This window comes from Capra hircus, chromosome 22 (genome assembly GCF_001704415.2).
Source record: "Capra hircus breed San Clemente chromosome 22, ASM170441v1, whole genome shotgun sequence".
Lineage (NCBI taxonomy): Eukaryota > Metazoa > Chordata > Mammalia > Artiodactyla > Bovidae > Capra > Capra hircus.
Genome location: NC_030829.1, coordinates 32,148,433 through 32,172,599, shown reverse-complemented (window position 1 = coordinate 32,172,599; position 24,167 = coordinate 32,148,433). Strand labels below are relative to the sequence as shown.

General features: G+C 42.3%; 1 protein-coding gene across 2 annotated transcripts in view; it reads right to left on the bottom strand.

The window, feature by feature from the left end:
• Positions 1 to 24,167, bottom strand: part of FRMD4B (FERM domain containing 4B) — a 200,057-nt gene that overhangs the window by 155,236 nt on the left and 20,654 nt on the right. The window contains exon 1 of one of the 2 annotated variants that reach the window (XM_018038306.1): positions 11,356 to 11,446. The exons of the other annotated variant lie outside the window; for it this stretch is intronic. Within the exon in view, the coding sequence (XP_017893795.1) occupies positions 11,356 to 11,379 (24 nt within the window). The 5' untranslated portion in view covers positions 11,380 to 11,446. Of the gene's footprint in view, positions 1 to 11,355; positions 11,447 to 24,167 lie in introns of those variants that run through there. 2 annotated transcript variants of the gene reach the window in all.

Sequence of the window (24,167 nt, the reverse complement as noted above, 5' to 3'; positions counted from 1 at the left end):
AAGTCACAAAGTGGAACCAAGAAAAGCTGAGAAGACTGCCCGGGCCAAGGGGGATTTTTGTTCCTGTCTGCCTTTCAGGTTGACCAGAAAAGAAGTTCTCTGGTCGCTGGGTAGAAATTGGAAAGTTTAGCTTTAGTGATCATGCCAGTAGCAGACACCCTGTGGTTTGGAAACTTTTTGCTTTGCCAACTGTCAGTTTTCTCTTTTCCCATGAAAAACAGCCTGTAGGAAGGAGTGAAAGTACTGCGTCTTTCAAAAACCTTAAAGACAAGTACAGCTCAGGTGGAGGGATTTTAAAAATAAACTCCTGTACTTGTAACTGAAAGATACTCTCAGTACTGTTTATTCAGTAAGGCACATTTGGAAATCTGGACTCGATATAAGCCATCTACGGAGCAAACAGATTACATACATTGCCATACAAACCTAAAAATAAACAAAAACTAATCAGAAAACCTTAATCAACTTTACACTAATTTTAGAAGATACACTTATTGTCAGAATTTTCATGTTTCAATTTTTTCATTGGCCTTCTTAGAATGTCTCTGATTTATGCTTTTCAAAATCTCTTGGTTCTTTGGGTCCAAGTATAAGCAGAGGATAAAATAGATCCTAGTGTTAGTCACTCTGTCGTGTCCGACTCTTTGCAACCCCACAGACTGTAGCCCGCCAGGCTTCTCTGTCCATGGAATTCTCCAGGCAAGAATACTGGAGTGGATTGCCATTCCCTTCTCCAGAGGAACTTGCCAACCCAGGAACTGAACCCTGGTCTCCTGCCTCACAGGCAGATTCTTTACCATTTGAGCTACAGGGAAATCTGAAATAGATCCTTAGGGAGTTTATAATTATTATATTAATAATACAAATGGATTCTACTAGATCCAGATTCCTATCTTGGTTGATAGAAATGTCTATTTGAGTAGGGGATTTAGAAAAGCATTACCAAGTAGTGAAAACAGAAAAGTCACTTCATTTTGGACAATATAGAAAAATTGTTAACATCCAGGACTCATTCTACGATCACAGAACAAACCATTCCCCTCAACCTAGATACTGCTAATATTCATTGATGAACCTTTAATGTCATCTAATGCTGGTTGTGCTTTCAAAGAGGATTCGGTCTTTTTTTTGAGGCTAACGTTGGATTCAAAGATTAAAACAGAGCAACCCCAAAACTGGACGGCTACAGGTCAGAGAGATGAGAGAAATTCATAACAAGAGCGCAAGAAGACTTCTGACTGAGCACCAGGAATACAACGAGGGGAAAAGAATCCTCTGAGGGAGCCACCCCCTAACAGCTTGTGAGCATCTACTGTCCCGTTTTCAAGCTGGTTTTTAAGTGCAACCAATATTAAAAATTAAGATAGATTAACTTACATCTTTTACTCCCTTTTACTATTCTCTTTGTTCTTGAGGTTATTAACATCTAGTGAATCAGTACGGTAGCAGTTCTGTTTAGTGATGCCTAATGCTCATCTTTTCCCATCTCAGTGTTGTTAACCTTGATGACATGAAGTCATTCAAGGTGAGAATATTATTGGAAATTGGGCATGGAAACTGGCAAATGCTACCTGGTGGCTTGGGCTTCACCGATGGCTCAGTGGTAAAGAATCTACCTGCCAATACAGGAGATGCGGGTTTGATCTCTGGGTCAGAAAGATTCCCTGGAGGAGGAAATGGCAACCCACTCCAGGATCCTCGTTTGGAAAATCTCATACACAGAGGAACCTTGTGCCCTACAGTCCATAGGGTTGCAAAAGAATCAGATACAACTCAGCGAGTAAACAAGAACAACTGATCAGTGCCCTTGTCCCCAGAGAGCTGGTTGTTAAACATTTACCAACATACCACTGGAGAAGTTCAATGGGAGAAGGAGGTCTAGGGGGAGGACATTGCTCAGAGCTCTAGGTCAGGATGCTGAGACCACTGAGAGACACGTGACAAAAGTAAAGAACAGAGGTTTTCAGTCCAGACATTACTCTGTTCAAAGCTCAGCTGATTCAACTTTCTTAAGATTTATTTATTACATCTCTAAAATGGGACTAATAATAGCTACTGACAGAAAGAAGAGCTTGGTGAAAGAGGCAGGCATAAACAATGCCTGTTATACTTTATTATTTACTTGAAAAGTCTCCAGTGGGCTAGCTCATTGCTGAGGTTCTCTCGACCCAGGACTAGGATGCTCGTATCAAATGCTCAGTGTCATTTGCTTTTCCCATTATTTTGGTACTAGAATGTAAGCTTCACTTACTGTTGCTTTCCTAGCCCCTAAGCCAATACCAAGACCAAGACCACTGTAGGGCAAAGTAAGTATGTGTGGAATGAACGAATTTCCCTTCATTTTCAGCTCCTGATCCACTTCTGGGTTTTCTGCCCGTTTCTACTGTTAAGGTCTCATTGGCAAGTGAGGGACTCCTTTGCCTCTTAACTGCCAGGTCCCAACCAGCTGTGTTGCTGCTACCTTTCTGGAATCGATCAAACCACTGGAACTCTTCTGCTAAAGCAGACCGCCGTGACCTTAAAGCCTCGGTGAAAGACGCTTCCAGGATTTTCATCACAAGCAGAACCAAGCCTATGCCATTCTGCTCTGTCGGCAAGATTCCCCCTGCTTCTATTCCTGTTCTGAAATAATCTCAGTTCCGTTCTGTCCCCATCAGAACGGGTGAGTCTTGTGAAAGGAAATCTCATCCAACACTTGGGGCTGTAACCGGGGCGAACCAAATATTTCCCCTGGTGGCCCTGCCTCAGCCCTGTTTCTTAGATGTGCTCTCCTAGAGCGGCGTTTCTGAAGGGAGGGGGTGTGTGGTTATTTAAAACAGCATGGGTGTCTCTGGTTAAGAGTGGCCTGAATGGTGGATTATGCAGACTCAGTGGGAAGTCATCAGCTTCCAGAATTTCTAGTACTTTTCTAATCACATTTGCTTTAGTCAGAGGGGTTAAGCAGGGTGGAGCTGCCCACTTGGCTAGTGCAGGGTAGTGGCTGGGAGCAGCCCTGAGGAAGACCAATGGGCATGATGCCTGACCCTGGCTCTGCCTCAAACTAGCTGGACACTTCAGGCAAGCCACTTACCTTCTCCGAGTAGTTGCTATAAAATGGGGATAGTTTTGCCTGGTGCATTGTAGCATCCCATGGGTGTGTGTGTTAAGCCACTTCAGTCTGGTCTGACTCTTTGTGACGCTATAGACTGTAGCCCGCCAGGGTCTTCTGTCCATGGGATTTCCCCAGGCAAGAATACTGGAGCGGGTAGCCATGTCCTTCTTCAGGGATCTTTTCAAACCAGGGATCAAACTTAAGTCCCTTGTGTCTCCTGCATTGGCAGGCAGGTTCTTTACCACTAGCGTCACCTGGGAAGCTATCAGAAGCAGCTTATTACTTTTTAAAGTATAGTGTATTATTTAAGAAGTGTGATGCTCAAGGCCATAGACTCTGAAGTGAGTAAGACTTGGGTTTAAACCCCAGCTCTCCTCGGTAGCACCTGTGTGGTCTTATACAGGTATTTGACTTCACTTTGAGCCCTGGTTTCCTGGTCTGAAAGAAGAAATAACAATAGCACCCCCTGCCAAGAGCTGGAAAGAGTACATAAGATAATATACATAAAATGCTTAGCAGAGCACACACCTTACAAACACACTTTTCACTAATAAAAACCAAGGAATTTCTACAGGGGCTTCCCTGGTGGCTCAGTGGTAAAGAACCAGCAAAAGGATAACTGGTTACTATGAGATGAGGCTGGAGGTGGATGACAAAAATCAAAGAAAGACAGAAAGAACGAGAAGACTGCTTCACTGGTCCTCATCTATAAAATGGACATACAAACATGACTAAGTTTATCAGCTTACTGTGAGGATTAAATGAATGAATAAGCATAAAGTGCAGTGCTTGGTACATGGTGTTGTTCAGCCACTAAGTCCTGTCTACTCTGCGATCCCCTGGACTATAGTCCACCAGGCTCCTCTGTCCATGGGATTTCCTAGGCAAGAATACTGGAGTGGGTTGACATTTCCTTCTCCAGGGGATCCTCCTGACCCAGGGATTGAAACTGTGTCTCCTGAGTCTCCTGCATTGACAGATGGATTATTTACCACTGAGTTATCTGGGAAGCCCATAGTGACTATTACTTTCTTATAATAAATACTAAAACGATTCTGTTTTAATTATCTCTTCCAAACTCTTACTGGTTAATATGCAGACACGGATCCCCCACTCTTTTTAGATCTCTCTACTTCTACCTTTGTTACCAATTCAGTGGATGGCCTGGTAACATATTTTCCTTGGCTGGTAAATCTATAACACATTTTACAAGGCTACTTCAGGTCATGGTGAAGGTCCATGGTGAACTCTATTCAGTTCCCTTTCTTTTTCCTATGAAACGTAATTTTGGCCTAGAAAATGAAACTTTGTGTAAAGTATCAGTTTTAGATGGAGAAGGAACTGGCAACCCACTCCAGTACTCTTGCCTGGAAAATCCCATGGACTGAGGAGTCTGGTGGGCTACAGTCCATGGGGTCACAAAGAGTCGGACACAACTGAGCAACTCAACTTTCACTTTTTTGTTTTAGAATAGTTCTGTCATGAACTTGGGACAGTTTTTGCATCTGTAAAATAGGAAGTGAGATACGCAGGGTTAAGCACGGACTTCAGCATTAGGCAACCCTGGATGCAAGACTTGACTCCAACAATTAGCCGGTGGGACCCTGGACAATTCATTTAACCCTTGTAAATGGGTTTTTTTTAATTTGAAAAATATGGACAGTAGCAGTATCTACCTCATGGAGTTCAGGCTAAAACACAAGAACGGGTGGGAAGAACCCCACGCAGCACCTGCCATTCTGTGTTAGCCATGATGAATGATGGTGACTATGAACCTACCACAGGCACGGTGTGACTACATGGACCACTAAGAAAAATGTTCTGCAGGCCCCAGAAAAGGCAGAAAACATCTGGGTCTGGAAAACACATCAATGGGACAGGTTGATGGCACAGACAAAACATCCTCAAGCAGGATGCTTTGTATACACAAGAAGATACACAGATCTGCAACAGTCTAGTCAGATCAGCAGAATTCCCCTCCATGCTTCCATCTCACAGGAGTGGAAGGTTCCCACGAGGGTCTCCCTGACCAAGGGGGTCTAGCTTCAGAGCTGATTCAATCAGAAGAAGGCTTCCATCACTCCTGCAGACCACCTAATCCTGCACTGCTCGCTCCCTGTCCACCCTCCCTGGTCTTGTACTCCTTTTCCCCTAAATCTCTGGCTCCAGCCACACTGTCCTCTTCTAGTTCTCCCTCTGTATGATCTCATTCACACCTCAAAGCATGAGGAAGTTTGGAAAGTGACTGGCTAAACCAATTTGTTCTTAAAAACACAGATTAAACATTCATTTCTCATAGAAGCCATTGTGTAGTGGTTATGAGTAAAGACTCTGAAGTCAGCTCGCCCAGGGTTCAAATCCTGACTTCAATGTTTTGCTAGGGGCTCCACATGGGCAAACAACCTCATCTCTGTGTTCTTCTGTTTCCTGATCTGAGTAATGGAAACAGTACTAGTGCCTTGCTATGAGGTTTGAATAAGCTGATGAACAGGGTGTCTGGAATAGCCGTGGGCTCCATAACTCTTACTATGAGTGTGTGTTGTGTTCTTTCAGCTCTCTATACTTCTCTTTTGTAGCATTTCTCACAATTGTAATTAAAGAATGATGTACTTTGTTGTATAATATGTACCTCCAGGGACCCTATCTGTCTTCTTAATCACTGGACCCTGAGCTTATAGCTGGCACCGTGTAGAAGCAGCTGCTCAATAAATGTCTGTTGGATGAAAAAATGGAGTTGCTTATTCATTTTTAAAAAACTGAGAGCACAACGGAGTCTTCTTGTCTCACATAAAATATTTAAAAGCTATCTAGCTGATGAGTAGCTCCTTTTAAAAAGAAGGAAAAAAGGATAATGTAAAAGCAAGATCTGTGGTATGTTGGAACTCAGTACTTGTTTTAAAAAAGAGGGGCGCTTGCACTTCAGGTGAGTGCTTGGGGATGTGCATGGTTACTACGAACAAGTTCCTAGCATTGCAACTCAAATATAGTGCTTACTGTGTAATCTCTGCAGATTTTCGGATGAATCCCTAAAGCCAGGTGACTGCTCTAATGGTGAACAGAACAATTACTTACAAGTCCCACTCGAGTGACCTTACTCTTAACACAAGGCCAAGTACCAAGAGGGTGCCTGCCTCCTCCGCTCTCCAGTTATTGGAGGAGACACGACTCCTCTCAGAGATGTGGTATAAACAGCTGCAGAGCCTCCTCTGCAGGTGCAAGGACTTGCCCTTAGGTTCTAAATACCTTGTATGGAGTCCATGACAATTCCCAAATCACACACTTCTAGTGGGCTTGAATAAGGTTAAGTGCTAAAGAGTTCTCCAAAAAAAACTCCTTTCTCAGGTATCACACACAGAGGCCAACTTGTTCCTCACCATTTCTCTGAGAGACACACACATCTGCCATTTCCCCTGCTGGGATACAGGACTTGTTACAAGCCTATTAATGTGGGGAGAGGGGTTTGCCAACAACCCCCTCCAAAGCATAAGCAAAACCTGTGTGTGAGAATCTTTTCCAGGAAGAGTTTCTATAACTTTTGTCAGATTTATATCTGGGTTCATGTCCTTAAAATGGTTTAGAACTAGGTCTTTTAAAATGATGAACACTTGACCTCAATCAGGCCCAAGATGCAAGTTTGCAATGGACATATGGTAATTCATTACTTATTTGTGAAGCTGTGCCCAGTGAAATCCAGACAAATGTCTGCAAGGTCAAGTGATCTTGTGTGTCCAAGAGGACAGAAGGCTGATGGATATCCTGATGAGGACAAGAGGTGGGACAATGAATAACTGATTCACACTTATGCTATCATGAACATTAAAAACCCTGAAAAAAATTATCCATTCATTAGTTTGTACACTCAGTCTTCTGGTGATGCTTACATATTTTCACGGCACGCTTGTCTTTATTCGCTGTACTTGAGAGGCATGCTGTGTGCTAAGTTGCTTCAGTCGTGTCCCGCTCTGTGCGACCCTATGGACTGTAGCCCCACAGGCTCCTCTGTCCATGGTATTTCCAGGCAATAATACTGGAGTGGGTTGCCATGCCCTTCTCCAGGGGATCTTCCGACTAAGGGATTGAACCTGCGTCCCTGGCGTCTCCTGCATTGGCAGGTGGGTTCTTTACCATTAGTGCCACCTGAGAAGCCCTGTACTTGGGATAGATGTATAATAATATTCCTTAATAATAGCAACTGCCAGTTACTATGTATGTCTTGAGTGACAAGGCTCTAATCCTCTCAACTACCTAGTAAGAGAACTGTAATTATGTCTGTCACGACACCAGAAAGGCTACTCGGTTCATAAGCGGCCATGCAGGATTCATGCGCTATGACTCCTGCCACTTCCTGTTCCTGTTTCATCTGGATACACCCTCCAAAAACAGAACCTTTACCAGTGGACTCCTGAATGCTTTAGGGTGTCACTGTTTGCTGTAATTGACATGTTTCAATTTCTACCTAAAAACTCCTGTTGGTTCAATCTTGTGACCTCAAAATCATAATAATTAAATTCTACTACTCACAGCCATGTTATATCAACAGCTTTTCTACTCCCCAGGAGTGAGCAGTAAATGAACTAAAAGGCAAGCCTGGAAGACTTACCAAGAGTCCCTGAAGAATTCCAATTTGCACGCCCTCCACTGGTCGGGTCTTCACATAGTCACTGCATCTCATTCACCTTTGTAAGCCTGAGTCTGGCAGGCTGTTGGTGCAGGACACCCCCAGAGAATAGGTGTTGACTTCTAAGGAATTTGGAATCTAAGGAGCAGTGTCAAATTTCAACACAAGAGATGTATCCATGACCCACAAGGTCCAGATTTCTTCCTAGATAACACCTCCACTTATGATTTCAATCTGCAGCCTGGGAAACTTCTCCATTTTCAACTTTGCTGTCCTACCATTGCTCCTACTCATGGACTGCCCCTGACTCAACAGGCTTCTGAGTCTTTATAGTCCATGCTCAGCATGTCTTTTTATGAAAAGGAAAATATCAGTGGAAAGGAAGGAAGAAGGGAGAGAAAAAGGAAAAGGAAAGGAAGAGAGGAATGAGGAGAGGGAGGTGGTGGCCAGCAGAAAGGGAGAGACATATGCAACTGGTCTGTAAGGAATCTAGGGGACTTCCCTGGTGATTCTGTGGCTAAGACTCCACACTCCCAATGCAGGGAGCCAGGGTTTGATCCCTGGTTAGGGAAGTAGGTCCCACATGACACAGTTAAGAGTTTAAACGCCGCTAAAGATCCTGCATGCCATAGCGAAGACTGAAAATCCCTCGGGTTGCAGCTAAGACCTGATGTAGCCAAATAAATAAATACCAAAAAAAAAAATCTGTAATTATTTCATATAATTAAAGTTAGAGCATCTCAAAGCTGAAAAGGGGTCTTGGCACTAGACTAATGCCTTCACCCATGAATGTGGGTACGGAGGACTGGACTGGATGGGAAAAAGTCAGCTCACCGAGACCTCAGAGCTCATCAGCCAGAGGCAGACCTAGATCTAGAATCCAGTACTCTCTCTGCGCTCTTTAGATAAAGATTTCCTACTGTGGAAGGTCAGCTTCTGGACTAATCTCATTCCTGACTGCAAAACCTGAATATAAAACATGTCTAACAGAAAGGGAGGAATACAGTAAAATCTTGAAACAACCAGTATAAACTCTGCTGACTTCTTCATTCTAACTTGCAAGGATAGAAGAAAACCAAAAGAGGAAATAAACCAAGACAGGACAGAAGTGAACATATACTTTACAGCACCACCTAAAAAGGCTTGTTTTAAGGGAAAAAAAAAAGGCATCTAAAATAAACAGAGAATGAGCCCAACATCATCCTTTGCTCTTGCTGCTTTTATTGGAATGAAAAACTTTGACTAACCTTGTCAGATTACACTAACATATATTACTGTATACTTTACCTGTACTCAGCTTTATCTTTCCAGTGTAGAAAAAGTTTTTCATTTAAAAATTTTCATAGTTTCCCAACATTAAGCAAGAGGAAGTCTCAACTGGAGCTTCATGGAATCCAGATCGGGGAAAAACACATGTCTCATTCTTGAATTATGATCTTGCGACACGCATCTACTAAGAGCTAACTAATATATTCAGGCTCGGACAATATTTTCAAAGCAAAGAGAAAGTCTTTTAGTACGCTTTAATCTAGTACTGCAGCTTGTTAGGACTAGTGACAAGACTGCTGCTTCTTTTCTTGGGGTCCTTCATGTACCTGCTCACTAGTTTCTGCCAGCAGTTGGAAGCAGCTGGAAGCAGCCCATAATAAGAAGCAGAGTCTCATTTGGGATGCAGCTCCCACCTCTCTATTCCAGGAGAGACATGAGTGCATGAGAAGAAACTCACGCTGCATGAAATGCAGAGATACTGGAAGTCAGACAAAGCAACCAGCTGGTCCTAGAAACAGCATTGTGGTGGGCACAGTATAAAACCAGCGCTCTGGAGAGAGGGCCTCTGGGACTGTGTCCTGCTCCTAATGCAACAGGAGATCTTAGGAGCATTCCTCCACTACTCTGGATTTCCAACTACTCAGTAAGAGCATGAGGGGACTGGACAAAGTGACTTACGAGGTTTCTCCCAGCTCAAATAGTCCACAGCGTAAATAACATTTAACAATCCTACTCAACTAGCGGTATTTGTCCACCGCCCATCTCCCACCCTTCCCACTGTTTTTGAGCCCTCTCTCCACAGCGAGGATGTGCTGGGGGTGGGGTCTTTGACCGTAATAACCCCCATTCCAATAGTCATCAGTACATGGTTTTCTGTGTACTCCAAATGAATGGCCAAATAAATGGTGCATTGGAACACAAAGAATGTGCCCTGGAGTGGTGTTTCTGGGAATATTTTAGTTTCTCTGCTAAGAGATGTAGTTCCTGATTCCTGAAAGGGCTGCATGACAAGATGGTCTTACTTCTAGGCAGGTTTTACGTCCTGATTCTTAATAACAGGATCATCTCACATGAGTCTATGTCACCAACAGAATCCAGGCAATAGGACTGCATTTGGATATGATTGCATTCCTTTCTACTCCTTCAGATCATTAAATAGTTTTAGATAGGACTGATTTAGAGACAGTTGATTGATTTCTAAGGCCACGCTGTTGTGCTGGATTATGACAAGGGGGTAGGATCCCAGCCGCTATTGTGATATATTTATTTCCTTGACGTTTCTCTCTCTACCCAATCCTACCCACTTCCTCCACAGACTTCCTCTTATTCCCAAGAGCTCTGCAGCCTCCTGGATGAGACAATTTCCTTTGTTTTCTGAAGTCTACCCAGATTTTCCTCCCCTCCTCCACTTCCAACTTCTACCCATGAGGGAAAAAAAAATGGATGCACAGAATTGGATTTGATGAGCTTACCATAGCCACAATCCACAGGCGGAAAGAAAAAAAAAGGCTTCCCTTTAATTAGGATGTAGGACTTCCTTTGACAAATCATAAAGGTTTTATGAATTAATTGATAGCCATCCCCGAAAATGGCATTGCTGAGGTCTCTACCTTGAACTGCTGAATTCTGATTTCATGAAGTCTTCATAAACTAGACTGAGGGATGGAATTCCATTTTCCTGCTTCTGTTCTGAGGCAAGACAGGGATGTACGATAAAAGGTCCTTTTAGAAAAGCTACTAATGAGTTCTAGTCCCCCACAGGATCTTTCCTGCCAAATGCTCACAGAAATAGAGATGGCTCCCAACACACTGTGTTGAGGAGATGATTAACAACAGCAAATCTCAAAGCATTTCCATGATGCTTACTGACACCGTTCCTGCCCTTGCTCTGTCCTTTCCACATCCGTATAACAGCTCAGCTCTTTACAATTAAAAAAAAAAAGAGAAAGAATGGTTTGGGGGTGGGGTTGTGGGGAGCACTGAGGTGGAATTATACACTTCAACAATTACCAAAGTTCTGAAATTGAAAACAAGAAATCAGCCTTTTAGGACCTTTAAGGAGGCAGAGATAACATTCAACACAATGACAGGAAAACCCTCCAAAAGATGAGTGTTAAGGATGATCTTCACAGTGCTATCACCCTGGAGTAGATCCAGGTCTTTGGGGGAAGGAATAACTCTTTGAAAAGAGTGAAGACAAACATTTCTTGGAGTTTCCTTTTCTGAAAGTCGGGTTCTGAAATATTAGTACTTAAGTTAATTCACCCCCGTAAAATATTAAAATCTGCCCTCGATTCTCTAAGAAATGCCAGAAAGAGCTCAAGAAGCACCATTACGCTGTCTGCAGTCAAAAGATTAGAAGAGAAATTATTCTTACCTCCGAACCATGATCTCGGCTCATTTAAAGGGACTGGAGAGAACGGGCAGGACAAAGGACACATGTATTAAGCACTTGTGTGTGTGTTTTCTCCAAATACAAGCTGGTGGAAGTAGGGACCTAAAAACCCCGACGCCTTCCGCTGCCATATAATCGCAAGGAAATGACCTTACCGTTTGTTGCTTTGATTAGAAACAAAAGCCTTTCAACATGAGTCAGGAGAGCAATGGGAGGAAAAATAAAACCAACAACCCAAAACTTCTGCTATTTTTTTTTTTGGCCACCTAAAGCCTTTCTTCATAACACATGTAAAACACAAGATGAAATGTTGTTTATTGGTCATGCATCATCTGCATTGGATAATTATTCAGAGACTGGCTATGCCATCTAAGAACCCAAACTTCAGTTTTGGCTCTTCAGTCTGTATACATTTTGAACAGGCAGGGAATTTAATGAACACAAACAGAAATAACACTGAGCTCAGCTGTGCTATTCACAGTCATTCTACACCATTTGCGTTTACACTCAAAAGGAAACCCCAAATTCCATGAGATAACATTAGAACTGGCATCAGTGATGTTAGTCACAAACAGAAAATCTTGGGAGAATGACCTTGGTCTTGAAAAAGGATTTATTTCATCATTTGCACTTCAAAATCATTACTAATGAACTCAATGGACAGGGAATAATCAAAATCCATTATACTTCAGAGTCAAGTAGAGAGAAAAATATATAAAATTCAGTAAACAACAACAACAACCCACTTTTTAATTTTAGAATGGCTAAGTAAGAGGGTGTGACGTGGTACCCTGTTTTTCCCACGGGAAAAAGAATCTTCTGGACTTTTGTGGTAGTGTGTGGTGTAGCTAAGAAAATATGTATTCTAGAGCCAGATGAGCCTGGCATTTTGTAGCCATATGTCCTTGGGTAAGTTATTTGACCTCTCTGATAATCTGTTTCCTTCTTAGTAAAATGTAGATAAAAAGCCCTGTCTCATTAAGGGTGTTGGAGAAGTTAAATGAGATTGGACATACAAAACACAAGGAATTTGACCGGCAGATAGACATACACCATGTATTTCAATAAAAGGAGAGGTGGTCTCTCTCCTATCAAAATCCCTGTCCCTCAAAAATGAGACACAATTCAAAGACTCCAATTCCTTTGAACTACAGTGTACTGTTGGAGGGAGTCACAATACCTTGAAACAACCTAATTCAGTATCAAGTTTGGATGCTTATAAAGATCATTTGGTGAAATCGGTAGCAAAGGAGTTACTGCCAATTCAATAATAATTATAGGCATGTGACCTTACAATTGGAAGGGCTGAATGCTAGAGTAACCAAGTTACTTAACACTACTTGGCCATGAAGTAGGTGGTTATGCTGGAAGACCATGCATATACAATTCTAGGATGAATGAAAAAGGAGGAAAAAAAGCTCATGCAATAGTACTCCCAGTGAAGTAACATACACAGAGACTGAGAAAGTGCTGTACTATTTACAATAGCCAAGACATGGAAGAACTAAAGAGCTTCTTGATGAAAGTGAAAGAGGAGAGTGAAAAAGTCAGCTTAAAACTCAACATTCAGAGAACTAAGATCATGGCATCTGGTCCCATCATTTCATGGCAAATAGATGGGGAAACAGTGGAAACAGTGACAGACTTTATTTTTTTGGGCTCCAAAATCACTGCAGATGGTGACTGCAGCCATGATATTAAAAGATGCTTGCTCCTTGGAAGAAAAGTTATGACCAACCTAGACATGTTATTAAAAAGTGGAGACATTACTTTGCCAACAAAGGTCTGTCTAGTCAAAGCTATGGTTTTTCCAGTAGTCATGTATGGATATGAGCACTGGACTATAAAGAAAGCTGGGAGCCGAAGAATTGATGCTTTTGAACTGTGGTGTTGGAAAAGACTCTTGAGAGTCCCCTGGACTGCAAGGAGATCCAACCAGTCCATCCTAAAGGAAATCAGTCCGAATATTCATTGGAAGGACTGATGCTGAAGCTGAAACTCCAATATTTTGGCCACCTGATGCAAAGAACTGATTCATTTGAAAAGACCCTGATGCTTGGAGAGACTGAAGGCACGAGAAAAAGGGGACGACAGAGGATGAGATGGCTGGATGGCATCACCAACTCAATGGACATGAGTGAGTAAACTCTGGGAATTGGTGATGGACAGGGAGGCCTGGCATGCTGCGGTCCATGAGGTCGCAAAGAGTCGGACACGACTGAGCGACTGAACTGAACAGAACTGAAGACATGGAAACAACCTAACTGTTCATCGATGGATGAATGGATAAAGATGTTATATGAAATGGACTATTACTCAGCTATACAAGAGAATGAATAATGCCATCTGCAGCTCCATGGGTGGATCTAGAGATGATCACACTGACCAAAATGAGTCAGAGAGAGATAGAGACAAGTAAGTATCATATGATATCGCTTACATGTCTAACTACATAAGACACAAATGAACTTATCTATGAAACAGAAACAGTCTTGTGGTTGCCAAGGAGGGAGAATTGGAAAAGATGGATTAGGAGTCTGGGATTAGCAGAAGCAAACTATTATATACAGAATGGATAAACAACCCAAGGTCCTATTGTATAACGCAGAGAACTATATTCAATATCCTGTAACAAATCATAATGGAAAAGAATATGAAAAATATATGTGTAACTGAATAACTTTGCTGTACACCAGAAGCTAACACAATACTCTAAATCAACTATACATCAATATAAAAAAAAAAAAGAAAGAAAAGGTTCTGTAGCTCAAATGACTCGGGCAGAAGCAAAGATGCTGTGCTTGGGTAAGCTAGAAGGATGATTCAGTCAGCGGCTTCCATTTCGGGGCCAACACACAGCACACAGATGCATGTGGAGAGACTGAAAAAATTTACTTCATAAAGAGGGAAAATGCAAGATAGCAATCACCCAAATTCTTAATCCACAGGACAAATAATCTTAAGTATTAGAAGAAGATACTGGACTATTTCATCTACGTTCCTAAATTTTTATATCACCAAGTAGGGTAAGACACTTCCCAAGTGGCTCAGTAATAAAGAATTTGCTTGCCAGTACAGGAGACATGAGTGTGATCCCTGGGTTGGGAAGATCCCCTGGAGTAGGCAATGGCAACGCACTCCAGTATTCTTGCCTGGAGAATCCCATGGACAGAGCAGCCTGATGGGCTACAGTCCATAGGGTTACAAAGAGTCAGACATGACCGAGTACTCGCACATACACACCAAGGTGGGTAAAACACTTGTCTTGAATCTTCTTAGTGGGAACATGGGGAGTGACTTTATATTTGGGGGAACCTTCTATTTCGAGACATATAGCAGCAAAAGCTCAATAAATGGTGACTTTTCTCCCTGAGTTGGAAAGTCTACTGAGTGAGCTGGTGTGACATTTCCAAAGATAAGGAAAGAATTTTTCACTGTTGAAGGACAATCAGAATTTTGATAAATAGTTTCATAAGCAAGACAATAGAATGGGCTAAATCCAGGAGGCTAAAGCCAACCTGAAGGACCAGGTAAAGCTACAGACCAAATACAGGGTTGGGTGAAGGTCAGGTTACGGCCGTGGGAGCACACATGAAGACTAAAACCAGGATACGATCACAGCTTAAGTGTGTTGTTTTCAACCATCTTAACTGTGTTTCACCTTTTCTAATTACGATCCCTGGTTTTCCATGAGGGCACCATCCAAATGATCAGGGTGAAACCTCACGTCCCTATATCAAAGGATAATAAACATGTGATTCAGGAATTGTTGTTTAGTTACTAAGTCATGCCCAACTCTTTTTTGTGACCCCATGGACTGTAGTCTGCCAGGTTCCTCTGTCCATAGGATTTCTCACGCAAGAATACAAGAATGGGTTGCTATTTCCTTCTTCAAGGGATCTTCCTGATCCAGTGATCGAACCCACATCTTTTACACTGGCAGACAGATTCTTTACCACTGAGTCACCAGGGAAGCCCAGATTCAGGAACAACAATAAAAATACCAGTTTCCTATATTCCCAGTTAAAGAGAACAGGGATGAAGTGTGTCTGTCTTTGTTCTGGAGTTAAAAAGCTGCTGGGATGAGATCTGGAGTACCAAAGTACTTAAGACCAGAGAGAAGAGCTAGAGAGAAACAGAATCCAAAGACTGTCTGAATCACTATAATTTCTACTTTTACTTAAGCAAGTTTAAAATTTTTTAAATTGGTTTGCAAACAAAAAGGTTCTATCTAACACAGTAGTTCACAAGAGACAGGACAACTGGAATCAAATACCCTTTGTCATCTGACCAATACTGTTTAATAAGATGAGTGATTATCAACACGGAACTGGGGACCTGGGTGGGGCCCCAGGTGCAAAGACACTGGGAGGCTGAGGTACCAGGGATTCCGTCTTGGGGAAAGGATAGCTGTTGCAGCACTGGTATCAGATAGGAGCTCTGTGGTCTGGGCGTTTGACAGGACTCTGTCCTTTAGAATTTGCATAGAAAGGTGCACACCACAATAGTGGCAACTCTCACTCTACACCCAACCTGAAACCACTGCTCTTCCACATGGCTTCTCTCTGACAGTCAGCCCCGGGGCCAGGGCTTAATGTGGGAGCCAAATGCAGACTCAGGGAGCTCTGCTGAGTCCCACTGAAAATGAAATGAAATTTAAAAAAAAAAAAAAAAAACAGAAATTAACACAACGTTGTAAATCAACTACACTTCAGTGAAATAAGTTTTAGAAAAGAAAATGAAATTATACCCCCAGAGTAAGTCCAAATGAAATATAGGCATAAGTGAAATTATGCCTATAAAATGCAAACTGTGACACAATTGGACGATCACTAACTGATGAGCTTGGACAAGAATACTGGTGACTTTGTGGGGCTTTCACTATCTCTAGAAGTGGGACAAGGGAAATAGGCCCATCATTTTAGGGGAAAAAATGTCAAAGTGTAGACCTGATTTTTAAAGAAATACAGTCTTAGGAATCCTTACCAGAAGCTTTGCACTTTCACAAAACTATCACTTTCATCACAGAACGCATCATACACCAAATGAATGCCAGACACACCATAAAATCCCAACACAGCCAAAGCGCTGCAGTTTTCTAAAACTCTGATGGCCAAGCACAGCTCGGAACCACTCATCATAAACTAAAAGGACAAAGTTAATTTCAGACCGGCTCATCTCCTCCTGAATATGGTGAGGTTTGCATTAAAGAAAAGAATATTTCCTTCATAATCCTCAACCTTCTCTAATTCTGCCTTGAGAACTGACCCAGTTCCTATCAAATATTCATGGACCACTATGTATGTGCAGAAGCCTTGCCAGGGAAATCCAAGATGAAAACACTACGGTCCTGACCCTCGGGGGATTTATAGCCCAGACTCAGTGTTTCTCAAGGCGAGCCGCATGACTGTCTCATTTCTCACCTCACAGGCAACCCTGCAGTTGACGATTCATGCATCCCCTTCACACACAGGCTAGGTCTTGTTTTCCATCATTGATCAATCTGGATGCCAGTGTCTCTTAGGTTCCTGATAGTTTTCCTTGGATTTGCATTCGTTCCAATAACAGTTTTGGCGGGGGGTGGGGGTGGGGGTAGCTTAATAATAATGGTTCTAATACCTGCAAAAAAGGGCACCACACTTGGCTTAATGTTCTGCGGTCTTGTAATTTTTGATACATTTTGAACACTGGGGCTCACATTTTTCCGTCTGCACTGGCTCCTACCAATTAGGTAGCTAGTTTTGCTGGGTATTGGGCTAGGTGGTGAGCACACAATGATGATGGGGGAGATGTCTAGAGTGGGGCAAGAAATTTAAAAAATAATAAAGAAGGTTAATTTCAGGTGAGGGTTAAGACCTACGAAGAAACTACAGCAGGAGGATGCAATGAAGAGTCATGGAGGGACTGAAGATGAGGAAGGAGCCCTTCAGGGGAGGGGCTTCTCCGGTGGCTCAGTGGCAAAGAATCTGCTTGCCAATGCAGGAGACACTGTTCGATCCCTGATCCAGGAAGATTCCACAATCCGAAGAGCAACTAAGCCCACGTGCCACAACTACGGAAGCTGGCAGGCTCTAGAGCCTGAGCTCTCCAACAAGAGAGGCCACCCCAATGAGAAGCCAGTGCACTGCAACTAGTAAGCACCCACTGCTTGCCGCAACTGGGCAATAGCCTGCACGGCAACAAAGACCACCCCTTCTTCTGCCCCCCGCAAAAAAAACACCTGAGGTATAGAAGAAAAAACTTGAGCAGAAACTTTCTTGAACAAGTATCTTTTCAAGTCAAATGAACAGTTCTTTCAGCTGAAAGAGATAGCACTAAGTCATGTCCACCTCTTGAGATCCCACGAACTGCACCCCGCCCGGCTCGTCTGTACATGGGACTCTCCAGGCAAGAATACTGGAGTGGGTTGTCATTTCCTTCTCCAGGGAAATCTTCCCGACCCAGGAATTGAACCCAGATCTCCCGCATTGCAGGCAGATGCTTTACCGACTGAGCTACGCAGGAAGCCTGAAAACAGCCCAGTTAAGCTGCCTTGATCTTTAAGTTACTGTGTGTTACTGCATATGAAATTTATTTTCAGTGCAGTATGTTAGGGTCTGGCTGAATGGGGTTGGGCTACAAGGGAAGGAAGGTAGACATCTCTTCCTATCCTCTTGCATCAGCTCTTCCCATTCCCCACCCCAGTAAACAAAACATTCATAAGAAAAAAAAAAAAAGTCAGCCAAGGGAGTTCCCTGGTGGTCTAGTGGTTAGGATCTGCTGCTATTCACTCCTGTGGCCTGGGTTCAATCCCCAGTTGTAGCAAAAAAAGAAAGGAGCCAGCCATGTGCATATTTGGGGGCTGAATTCAGGACCACTTCTGCCTTCTGTGGGGAATATGGAAATCACTCAACTCATACTGTGAATGAATAGGGCTTCTGTTCAAAAAGGAAGGGCAGCAAATGCAGAAAACAAATTCATAATTTACTAGAACTGGGACAGCACTGCTGACTGATAAGGAACATTTGAAGTTTATTTAAGGTCTCCCTCAGGATCACGTGTTCCAGCAGTTGGAGGGGCACACCATGTCCAGGAAAAACAACCCCGATGGAAAAGTCCATTACTCACATTCCCCTCCAGGCAGCAAAAGAGGGAAGTCTCTTGTTCTCGGCGGCTTCTCTTGCTTTCTTAACCAAAAATAGAAAAACAGAGGTGAAAAAGGGAGAAAGGCAGGCCGAATGGGGGATTCCTTTTCTATCTGTTTCACAAGATGAGAGCCCCATGAGTTTTGACTTGGTTTTACCACTAGGCACTTGCCGTTTTTCAGGCGATGCACACTGTAAAATCTAATCTCACTCCCATATTTGGAAAAACAAACAGAAAAAGGCCGTCAAAAATGCTCCAGCATTCATTGAAAAGTGCATATATTCATTGGTTTATTTTCTGAGTTTAAATGTTCCATGCAGTAAACTCATAGTCAACAGCCCGCATTTATTCAGTGCCGACTAGTGCCAAGTATTGTGCCCCATGCTTTACACAGATTCTTCTTTTATCCTGACAACGACCCTAGGAAGTGGGTACTTGTTCGTGTCCATTTTACAGTTGAGACACAGAGGCTCAGAAGATCTGGTAAGAGAAGTCCTCACAACTGGGTGTAGTAGAACAGGATTCAAACCCAGAGCTCTCCGTGTTAAACACAGCCTTCTCATTTGGCTCTTGCAGACAGGGAGAAACAAGTCCAGGGGTTAACATTCAGGCATGCTGTTAGATTTCCTTCCTGGATTTCTGCAGATTCTGGGTTTTTGTTTTGTTTTCCCCTCTTTTCTCCCGCTTTGTGTTCCTTTGAAATCGAAACAGAACTTTTAATGGTAGGAAATTTCAAGTCCTTACAAAAAGTGACAGATGGGTATAATGAACCTCCATGTATCCATCAACCAGTTTTAACAGTTGTAACACATGGCTAATCTTGTTTCATTAATATTCTCATTCACTTTCTGTCCTTTTATATGTATTACTCTGGAGCAAATCTAAGATGGTCAAAAAATTCTATCTGTAAATATTCCAATATAAAAGCTAAGGACATTTTTAAAAAATATAAAACTTTAATTACCCCAATATGCCCAATATTAACTAATAATCATCAAATATCCAGTTAGTGTTCAAATTTCCACTTATTTTATGAAGGCATTCTTTTCCAAGATTGTTTAAATCAAGATCCAAAAATGTTTACATATGCATTTTGTTGTTATTTCTCTTAGGTCTCTGTTAATGTAGAAGTTTCTCTCCCATTCATCTTTCCCTCTTTTTTGCCTCTTCTCTGTCTCGCTCTCATAATTTATTTGTTGAAGAAACTGGGCTGTTTATTCTGCCAGTTCTCCCACTATCTGAGTTCTGTTGATTACATCTCTCTGGTGTCATTTAACATGGTCTTTTGTTCACTGTATTTCCTATAGGTTGGTTGAGTCTGAAGGCTTGGTCAGATACCAGTCAGGTCTCTTTTTGTCAAGATGGTTTCACTGGTCACCAATCTGTGTTTTCTCATTTGAGCTATCTCTTCTTGTGATGTTAGCTCAATAGACAGATCATTTAACTGACTAAGGTTTTCAATATGATGACTGTCCAATTCTATCACCTTTACTTTGAGCTAGACTATTTCTCAAGTGAGAAATCTCCTCTCATCCACGAATGGGTTACTAAGTGGTATAATTCATAAAGCAGAGATAGCAAATGCTCAGTTCTTCACCTTTATTTACCAGTTGTCAAAATAGTAAGCTGGCACTTCTAATGGTGGCCAAATTGGTTTTTTATTTAAGTATTCATAAACATATGTATTTAGATATATTATATGTGCTATAATAAAATTTGTTGTCTTTGTCGATGTTCAAACTGTCCCGTACTGGCCACTAGGAGACAATTCCTCTTCAAGTCAACTCCTGTATCCTTCAGACATGACTCATAGTTTTTGATATTTTTGTTGCTACCCAGGATGAAAAGATGCTCATCTTGTACATTTACTTTCCAAGACCTGTGCAGCATCTGCTATCGTTTTTTGTTTCATTTTAAAACAGAGCTATAAACAGCAAAATATACATCCTCTAGGTATTACAACTTGATCAAGTTTGACAAATGTATACACCTATATTGTCCACACCCCTACCAAGATAAAGAACTTTGCAGAATATTCTCCTAATTGCCTCTGCCCAATCTTTCCTCATCTCTCAGAGGCAACCACTGTTCAGATTTCTATTACCACAGGTTAGCTAGTCCTGTTCTAGGATATCATATGAATTGAATTAGAAAGTATGTATTCTTTGATGAATGTTCCTTCACTGAGCAAAATGTTTTCGAAATTCATTCATGGTGTTGGATATATTTGCAGTTAATTCATTTTTTATTGCTGAGTAGGTATTCTATTGCATACATATACAACAGTTTATTCACTCTCCTGTTAATGGAAACGTGAGCTATTTCTACTTTGGAGGTATTATAAAGAAATAGGCTATGCACATTCATTTACAAGTCTTGTGTGTCTGTGTGTGTTTGTATGTGAGTATGTACATAAATTTTTATTTCTCTTGATTAAATACTTAGAAGTGGCACTAACAGATCATGCGATGGATGCATGTTTATTTTCTAAGAAACTGTCAATTTTCCAAAGTGTTAAGTGTCAGTCGCTCAGTCGTGTCCGACTATCTGTGAACCCATGGACTGTAGCCCATCAGGCTCCTCTGACCATGGGGATTCTTCAGGCAAGAATACTGGAGTGAGTTGCCATGCTCTCCTCCAGGGGATCTTCCAAACCCAGGGATCGAACCCAGGTCTCCTGCATTGCAGGTGGATTCTCTACCGTCTGAGCCACCAGGGAAGCCCAATTTCCCAAAAGGGCCACACCATTTTACACTCCCATCAGTAATGTATGAGAGGTCTTTGCCAACATTTAGTATGACAGACCTTCTTAATTTAGCCACATTAATGACTGTGTAGTCATAGAAGCACCTGTGTTTAAGTGACTTTTTTTTTTCACACGTGCATAGGTTTGGATGCGGAGAAGGCAAGGGAAACCCATTTCAGTACTCTTGCCCGGAAAATCCCACGGACAGAGGAGCCTGGTAGGCTGCAGTCCATGGGGTCACGAAGAGTTGGGCACGACTGAGCGACCTCACTTTCACTTTTCATTTTCATGCATTAGAGAGGGAAATGGCAACCCACTCCAGTGTTCTTGCCTGGAAAATCCCAGGGACGGGGGAGCCTGGTGGGCTACCGTCTCTGGGGTCGCACAGAGTCGGACACAACTGAAGCGACTTAGCAGCAACAGCAGCAGGTTTGGATGATCATTTGTGCTGACACTCAGTTGTGTCCAACTCTTCGTAACCCTATGGACTGTAGCCCACGAGGCTCCTCTGTCCATGGGATATCTCAGGCAAGAATACTGAAGTGGGTTGCCATTCCCTTCTCCAGGGAATTTTCCTGACCCAGGGATGGAATCCATGTCTCCTGATTGGCAGGCAGATTCTTAACCACTTGTGCCATCTGATGATAACTGCAAACTAATACTAGCAAACCCTTACATAGTACATATACACCAAATGCTGTTCCTATATTTTGTGAAGATATACACAATAACATCTCTGAGGTAGGAACTAGTATTATCTTTATTTTACAGATGATGAGAAAAATGAAGCACAGAGAGGTTAAGTAACTTACATGAAGTCATAGACCAGGAAGTAGCAGATGCAGGATCTAAACCTAGACAGTTTGGCTCCAGGGCCAGATTTCTGACCTATATGCAGTTCTGCCTCCTGCAATTGTTAAAATTGCAAAAATCTCCTTCCTTTCTCTAAAGTTTTGCTGAGATGCTGGCAAATATTTCTAGTCAAGACCACTATCATATTAATGAAAAAGTCTTGTGATTTTTAATGCAAAGCACTTTAAGAAAAGCATCCTTCTATTTTTATCTAACTTACTTTGAATTTAAACATTTTCCTTTTACCAGTACAACTTCAGCTATACCATTATTTCCTCAGAAGTTTTTTTTTTCTTGAGCACTTTTTTGGTTGGACAATCCTTCTATAAGTCGTGATCCTCAAGTCCTGAGCAGATCTTATATCAGAATACTTTTTGTATTAAGTATCAAAGTGAAGAGGAACTAAAGAGTCTCTAGATGACAGTTAAAGAGGAGAGTGAAAAAGCTGGCTTACAGCTCAACATTATAAAACTAAGATCATGGCATCTGGTCCCATCATTTCATAGCAAATAGATGGGAAAAAAGTGGAAACAATGACAGACTTTATTTTCTTGCGCTCCAAAATCACTGCAGATGGTGGCTACAGCCATGAAATTAGAAGACACTTGCTCTTTGGAAGAAAAGCTATGACAAACTCAGACAGCATATTAAAAAGTGGAGACATTACTTTGCTGACAAAGGTCCATCTAGTCAAAATTATTTTTTTCCAGTAGTCATGTACAGATGTGAGTTGGACCATAAAGAAGGCTGCACACTGAGGATTTGATCCTTTCAAACTGCGGTGCTGGAAAAGACTCCTGACAGTCCCTTGGACAGCAAGGAGATCAAACCAGTCAATCCTAAAGGAAACCAACCCTGAATATTCATTGGAAGGACTGATGATGAAAGCTCCAATACTTTGGCCATCTGACTGGAAGAGTCAACTCATTGGAAGAGACTCTGATGCTGGGAAAGATTGAGGGCAGGAGGCGAACTGGGTGACAGAGGATGAGATGGTTGGATGGCATCACCGACTCAATGAATGTTAAGTTTGAGCAAACTCCGGGAGATAGTGAAGGACAGGGGAGCCTGGCCTGCTGCAGTCTATGCGGTTGGAAAGAGTCGGACATGACTTAGCAACCGAAGAACAACAACAAACAAAGTGAAAGTAAAAACAACTTCACTGTTATGAATCGATTATCTTACTGTCTAAAGGGAGGGTAGCTCCAAGATTGGTGAGGTCCACAGAAGAGCACTGCCATCAAAGTCCCAAGTTCCTTCCATTTTTTCCACTCAGCATGTTCTCCTGAAACTAACATTTTCTCATGGTTGCATATAGTTGTCACTCTTCCAAGTACCACATCCTTACTCCAAAAGAAGGACTATCTCTTTCTCTATGTCTCTTTTTAGGAGTAAAAAGAGCTTTTCAAGAAATGCATCAAAGCCTTGCACACACACCATTGGCCACACCTAGGTCATATGCTTACCCTAAACCAATCATGGGCAAGAGGAATAAGGTCATCATGATTAGCTTTGACCACAGCTTCACAACCTGTGTGTGCATGTAACAGGTGAAAGGGTATCCTAAGCTATTGGTCTGCTCAGCCCTCAAGGCAGCCTAAGATCCTGCAGGTTGTCACCTCAAGCTCTGAGCAGCCTCATATACATTTGCCCTGGTACCACACAAACATTAGCATCACGTATGTACTCTATGGGGCTTCCCAAGAATCTGCCTGCCAAGCAGGAGACACAGGTTCCATCCCTGGGTTCAATCCCTGGGTTGGGAAGATCCCCCGAAGAAGGAAACTGCAACCCCCTCCAGTATTCTTGCCTGGGAAATGCCATGGACAGAGGAGCCTGGTGGGCTGTAATCCATTGGGTTGCAAAGAGTTGGATATGACTGAGCGACTGAGCACACACAATTTAGTGACTAAACAGCAGCAACAACAGTGACTCTGTGACATGAACAACAGTGGCAAGGACTGGCTTCAGGATCAATCAGGATATTCTCAAGACACGTGGGAGGAGATATTGATCTCTGAACCAATTAAGACCTCTCAGGATGGAAGAAGGAAAAAAGACATGGCCCTTG